This window comes from Echinops telfairi, unplaced genomic scaffold (assembly GCF_000313985.2).
Source record: "Echinops telfairi isolate 266 unplaced genomic scaffold, ASM31398v2 ScPeMD7_655;HRSCAF=1070, whole genome shotgun sequence".
Taxonomy (NCBI): Eukaryota; Metazoa; Chordata; class Mammalia; order Afrosoricida; family Tenrecidae; genus Echinops; species Echinops telfairi.
The window spans coordinates 1,916,746-1,923,600 of record NW_022104553.1 but is presented as its reverse complement, the minus strand read 5'-3'; the positions used below and the strand labels follow the sequence as shown (position 1 = coordinate 1,923,600).

The following is a 6,855-nucleotide window of genomic DNA, read 5'->3' as shown; positions in this document are numbered from 1 at the left end:
TACAAAAATAAAAGCAAAACATATCTTCCATGTATCTTTCTGGGGTAAGTCTTAGATTAAGAAAAAAGTCCCATTACAGTTTCACCATACTTAAAGCATCGACCTTTGATAAGTTATGAGAACTTAGTTCTTGAAAAATGATGCATTCCTAGAAGTTCTGGAGAGTTGGTATTTTCATCTACATTGAATTCAATATTATGATAGTTTATCTTTCTATACCTATCAGTAAGAGGAATGGAGTGCTAAGATTCTGTATTGTAAATCACATATACCAAAAGCAGCAATATTCAATCAATGGGGACATGTCAAAACTTAGAGCTCTTAATGAACAGAGAGTAAATCACTGAGCTATCTTACCTGTCGACGAATTATTTCCAGGTCTCTTTGGGCCTTATTCACCAAGGTTTGAATTTCTACAGGATCTTTTACATTTTTATTTTCTCTGAAGGCATCTCTTATCCTTCTGATAGCATATGTTCTAAATGAATTTAGGGGGGGAAAAACATGTCAGTATGTCTGAGATTTTACTTTTAGGTAAATTTAAAAGCTTTTTCTTAGAATTAACTGTTTATTATTTCCCTGCGGATAATTTATTTTGATTTTTGCTCTTGGAATAGATCCATCTATTACTGCTCTGGCATGACTAAGCAAGCAGATTTATAAAAATGTACTTATCTCAAACAAGCTATAATACACATGGCAAGCTACTGCTGAATTGCTCTTCAGAATGCTGGCTCTTTAGATTTGGGCTTGTCTGGCTTAAATCCATTAGTGTGTTAATAGAATTTTATATTGTAGAGACAAATCAATAATTAAGAGCTTAAATGATGCGTTACCTGTGTGTATATCAAGACTGATCTATGCTGGACTCTGGTCAGCATTCTAATACTTGCCCTAACTTTTGGCAGTTATTTCCTCTCTGTAACATATAAGGCTGTAATCGATATGAGGATCACATAATCACAAAGTATGGGATAATGCCAAAATGCTCCCCTCATCTTGCAAGTGCAAGATGCATACATGTGCACACATGTGCACATACTTTATTCCTCACCAGATATGTTGCGTGCAGTGTAGAGGCTAATAGCTCAAGAGTAAGGTCTTTGAACTGCACATTGACATCCTTGCCCTAGGCTCCTGTTATTTGTATGGATGTGGGGAAGATCATTAATATGAGCCTGTTTCTTCATCTTTCAAACAAGCATAATACATCATGTCTGACAAAATTGTGAGAATTAAGCTTTACAATGTGCGTGTGGAAGTCAGAAATATAGACACACTAAGTGAAAGCTACTCTTACTATTCTTATTCTTGCAATTAGTTTTCCCTTTCCTCATGGTATCGCATCATCATTCTGCACTCACAGGATCAGCTGTGTACAGATAATCAGCCATCACAGACTACTCAAGTGCCATTACCCATATACACAAGACCATCCAGTCCTCCCCAATTCCTGGGGCCACCATCTGCCTCAGACTGGAAAACAGAATTAAGGAGAAGCAACCTAGCTAAGATACTCACACATGGCTTTCCTCAACATCTTTAATGATCAAGGTTTTTAAATTTAGATTCCAGCTAAATAATCTCAACATCTTTAGTAGATCATTTAACTATAAAAGAATGATAATAAAAAAATAATGATAATAAATCAAAGAAGTGAACAACAACTGAAAGACAAACTCCCTGCCATGGAACTGATTCTGACTCACACAAGACAAGTAGGACTGCTTCCTTGGGCTCTCAAGAGGGAGAGCTTCATGAAAGCAGAAAACATAACTTTTCTTCTATGGAGCAGCTGGTGGCTTTGAACTGTTGACCTTAACACATAACCCACTATGCCACCAGGGTTGCAGAATTTCATTTTCCTGAGTACTGAGAGGGATGAATATCTTCAATTGGGAAATCTTACATTAGAAAAAGTTAATTTTGCTTTAAACTTTCCTAAATTACAACTTAAAAAAACAAACAAGCTTAGGTCTATTTGCAAGTAGAAGAGTAAAACCAAGTCTTGTAACATTAAGAAAAGACTGATTAAGAATTTGCGCTTTAGAATATGACAATCTGGAAGGTCTTTGAAGAATTATTTTATTTTATGGATATCCCTTTGTTAAGTCTTAAAACAGGGCAGAGACAAACATTTGGATGAGGGAGACCATCAATATGTAGCCATAATGATGATTACGGAAGGACTTTTAGTTAAAGCCTACATGAGTCAACTTGGGCATTTTCAGAGGAGCTTCTGAGTGTTTCATATCAGTATTAGGGAAGACAGTGATTGTAAATGGAAACTATGTTACATAATGTAACTGGGCTGTGCTCCCTCACGGGGAGCACTGCACCAAAAGGCTCTATCAAACAGATTTCCCTCATGTGTGGCTTCTAATCTAACAAGATTTTTGGTAGCAATTTCTAATGCATTTCCTCACACAATATAATGGTTATTTATATAACTGTTCTTCCTCATACCCAAATACTCTTCCAAAGATTTCATTTTTTTCCCACAGCAATGGGAAAAGGGATGGGACAAAATAAATACTTTATTGCAAATGCAGAATTGATTTTATAAAATGAATTTGTGCTTAGGGAATCAAACACTGCTTTAATTCGTCATTCAGGATGCTGCAGGGACAATAATAGTCATTGTTAGATGGACTTTGGACCTCGTCTTAAGTCTTACCTCAGTACAAGAACAGTTTGTTCTACTAACTTGGCAATGAATGATACTCACCTTCCAGGCTCAATCACTGAAGACAAAATGGGTGCATAAGCAAATGTGGTGAAGAAAGTTGATGGTGCCTGGCTATTACAAGATATAGTGTATAGGGTCTTAAAGGTTTTACGTTAAACAAGTGGCCATCTAGTAGAGAAGCAACACGCCCACATGGAAGAAGCACACCAGCTTATGTGACCATGAGGTGTCAACGGGAATTAAATATCACAAGTTGAAAAACAAGCAATCAAATGGAAGTAAAGGAGCATGGACAAAGTGGAGATCCCAAACCCATCTGTAAGATAATTAGTCCCTAACAGAAGGGCCACACAGAAGGAATGATATATCAGGGTGAAGTATAGCACTGATGAAAAATAACTATCCTCTAGTTCAGTAGTTCTCAGCCTTCCTAATGCTGTGACCTTTCAATACAGTTCCTCATGGTGTAGGGACAGCCAACCATAAAATTATTTTCATTGCTACGTCATAGCTGTAATTTTTCTACTGTTAAGAAAAGTAATGATATGCAGGATGTATTTTCATTATTACAAATTGAACATAATTAAAGCATAGTGATGAATCACAAAAACAACAGGTAATTATATATTGTGAAATATTTATTTCTAATTACAAATAAATGAAATTTTGTGGGTAGTTGTATGTGGGCATATCTGCATGTGGGCGGACCTGCCTGGAGATGGATAGAGGAGCAGTGTCTGGGTTCCTAAGACCATGGGAAATAATGTGTTTTCCAATGGTCTTAGGCGACCCCTGTGAAAGGGTCATTTGATCCCCAAAAGAGGTCTAGTTCTACCGCTTCTTGGCTTTTTGTCTAAGATCCAGTGTAGTATCCTCTATTTCCTCCTCTTGCTATTATGGTCCCAGTTTTACATCATTAAACTGGTTAGACTTTCAAATAGTCATTTGTATAATGAAAATTATTCCATGCATGAAGTCCAAGATAGCTAAACTCATCAGAAATAGTAATGGGATCAATGATTTCCTGAGGACAGGAAGGGGGAGGAGGGGCAACTGGTAGCAAAGATGAATGGATAACTCCACTTGAGGGGAACAAATAACAGAACTGTAGTTGAATGGTTACATGGCTGTTGTAAGATATAACCAAATATATACACACACAAATACATACACACATATTATATATATTTGTATATATTTATTATATATAACATAGATATATAATAAGGGTTCCTGGGGTATGGGGTGGGGGAGGGAGGGAATAAAGGGGTGCTGTTATAAAAAAGTTCAAGAAGAAAGAAAATGTATTAAAACTGATGGTGGGAGAAATTTTACAATTATGCTTGATCTAATTGAATTATGGATTGTTATAATATCTGTAAGGACTCCCAATAAAATGATTTAAAAAAAGTCATTGCTAAACTTAATCTTTATAAAAGTTAGCAATTAGCATTGCTTAGTGATGAGAAAGTAGTCCTGCTTGGCTTGTGAAGACCTAAGGTCCTCCAGAAGTTAGGGACATTAGGAAACAGCTCAAATTCATCAGTTGATATCCCCAGTTCTACGTATTCCATGTATAATAGTCTTTGTTTCCCCAAATCTCCTGTCAGTATCTGCAAGAAATAACAACAATGATGCTTTAGATCTTGTAATTGTGTACAAGATCACATCACATCTCGTAAATGTGTCTTAAATAATCAAGGGTTGTGAATGCAAATTTTAGATGCACTTTTGAACTGAACGATACAGTGGCTCCTTCTTCCTTTATTTATTGCGCCTAAAACACAAGGTATTTTCCTCTGTTCTCAGAGAATACATTTCAGTAGCCTGAGAAACATCAAACTAACTACTATGATGAACAGTTTTTCAGTTGTATAAAAGTAAGAAAATAGTGCTGCTATAGTTTCAGTTGATACATCATGCATGAGTTTACTTACAATGCATTTACATATACTGTATCTCTGTGGTCACCAGATGGTTGTGGATAATGCACTTGTATTAACAGTAATACATTTTCTTCAAAATAAGGACACTTTCTGTGCCATAGGAAAAATGATTTTGAGGTCAAGGTTAATATTAAAAAAATTTTGGAAATCATTTTATTGGGAGCTAATATACATATATCATTCTATAGTTCAATCACCTCCAGCATTATTGAACAATTGCTACCACAAGGATTAATATTAAATTTTTAGCAGAACACAAGTGGAAATCTTCCTGAATCATTAAACATTACAAGTTTACTAGAATTCCACACTATATAAAACAATAGTTTTTAGACGGGTCAAGATTGGAGACCTCAAAGATAAGCCAAGAGAGGGAAGACTGTCAACTTTGTGGAGTGAAGAAACTGTGGCTAAAATCTAGAAACAGGTAGATGAAGATCATAGAACTATTATTAATGGAATAGCTACTAGAGTTGGGTTTCAACAAAATTTGGCATTTTCAATTTTAGGCAAATATCTTAGGCTCAATACATTTTTGGCTTGATGGGTAACAAAAGTCTTGTGCAAAGATTAGCTAACTTAAAGATCTGATCTGTCTTTTAAGCAAGGTTGATGCTATGAATGATAATGAATTTTATGGAATGAATGATAATCAGAACAAGTCTTGGATTTACCAATATGCCTCAGGTCCATATCAATGAGAGCAAGGTCTAATCAAAACAGGGGCTTCCAAGAGACTCAATTGCTTTAGTTAAATTCCAAGCAGAGGTCAGCTCAGATGTTTATAGACACTGGCTGGCTTCCCAAGGAGTCATCTTGATAGATTTCCTTCAAGGACACATGGTGATCATGGAAGCTTATGAGGGTGAAGCTTTAAAACTGAAAACTGCATTGGTGAGAAAAAGGATAGGAAAGTTGCACCAAGGAACTTTCCCCTCATGACGACAATGCTCCTGCTCATTCTTGGAGGGCAGTAAGGACTGGCCTGAGACTTGCCTTGGGAATCCTTAATCCACTTAACCTACAACACTAATTTTGCCCTTCAGCCTTCTTTTATTACAACTACATTGTGTAGACCTTATCTTAAATGAGTTCACTAGTTAGAAAAGGAAAAAAACCCCCCAAATGTTGCAATACTAGAGTATAATTATGTACATAGCTAAAAGTTAAAATTGGCACTGAATCATAATGCAATACAGGACAAGTTAGAAAATCAAATCTAAGAATGGGAAAATTAAGTAAGTTGGTAAATGTATAAGAAAAAAAATTAATTAACCAGAGTAGGTTGAAGATGTATAACATATGAGTAAGTGTGAACACACGGAACTGAGTTATAATTGAAGAGAATGTCTCTGAGGTGGTATAAAACAAATAGAAAAGACTCATTGAGATTTAACAACCAGAGGATAATGCCAAGATATTTTGTTATAAAACATCTCAACTCCAAGGGCAGAGCAGAAATACTTTAAGGAAGGAAAAAGAAAGAGAACTTTAAGTAGATAATCTTAAATGGACTATAGATATCCTCAGATTTCAGGGCAAATTCATTTCTTTATAGAAATACTCAGCTTTTTATGATCAAAGAAAATGGCTGCTTTCATGATAGTGGGACAAGAAAAAAGTAAAAGGAAATAGAGGAAAGAGCTTGGAGACAAATGGCATTTTTAGTGGTCTAAATAAAGGCATGTATATATGTAAATGTTTTATATATGAGGATGGGGAAATAGATCTATGTGTATATATTTATAGACCTAGTATTAAGGTAGCAGATGGACATTGGGCTTCCACTCCAGTACTCCCTCACTGCAAGAATACTTTGTGCTATTAAACTGGCATTCTATGATGCTCACCTTCCCGACATGATCACTGAAGACAAAGTTGGTGCATAAGCAAATGTGGTGAAGAAAGCTGATGGAGCCCAGCTATCAAAAGATATAGCATCTAGGGTCTTCAAGACTTGAAGTAAATAAATAAGCAACCATCTAGCTCAAAATCAACAAAGTCCACATGGAAGAAGCACACCAGCCTGTGTGATCACGAGGTGCCAAAGGGATCAGTATCAGGCATCAAAGAACAAAAAAATCATATCATTGTGTGCTCACCTCCCCGATACTATTGCTGAAGACAAATGCGTGCATAAGGAAATATGGTGTTAGAAAGCTGATGTTGCCCGGGTATCAAAAGATATAGCGTCTGGGGTCTTAAAGGCTTGAAGGTAAA

At 36.0% G+C, this 6,855-nt stretch overlaps 1 protein-coding gene across 2 annotated transcripts in view; it reads right to left on the bottom strand.

Annotated features, from left to right (window-relative positions):
• LYRM4 (LYR motif containing 4) overlaps positions 1–6,855 on the bottom strand; it is a 131,185-nt gene that overhangs the window by 79,274 nt on the left and 45,056 nt on the right. For both annotated transcript variants that reach the window (XM_045292827.1, XM_004711756.2), the window contains exon 2: positions 358–478. In XM_045292827.1, coding sequence (XP_045148762.1) covers positions 358–478 — 121 coding nt within the window. The remainder of the gene's footprint in view (positions 1–357; positions 479–6,855) is intronic.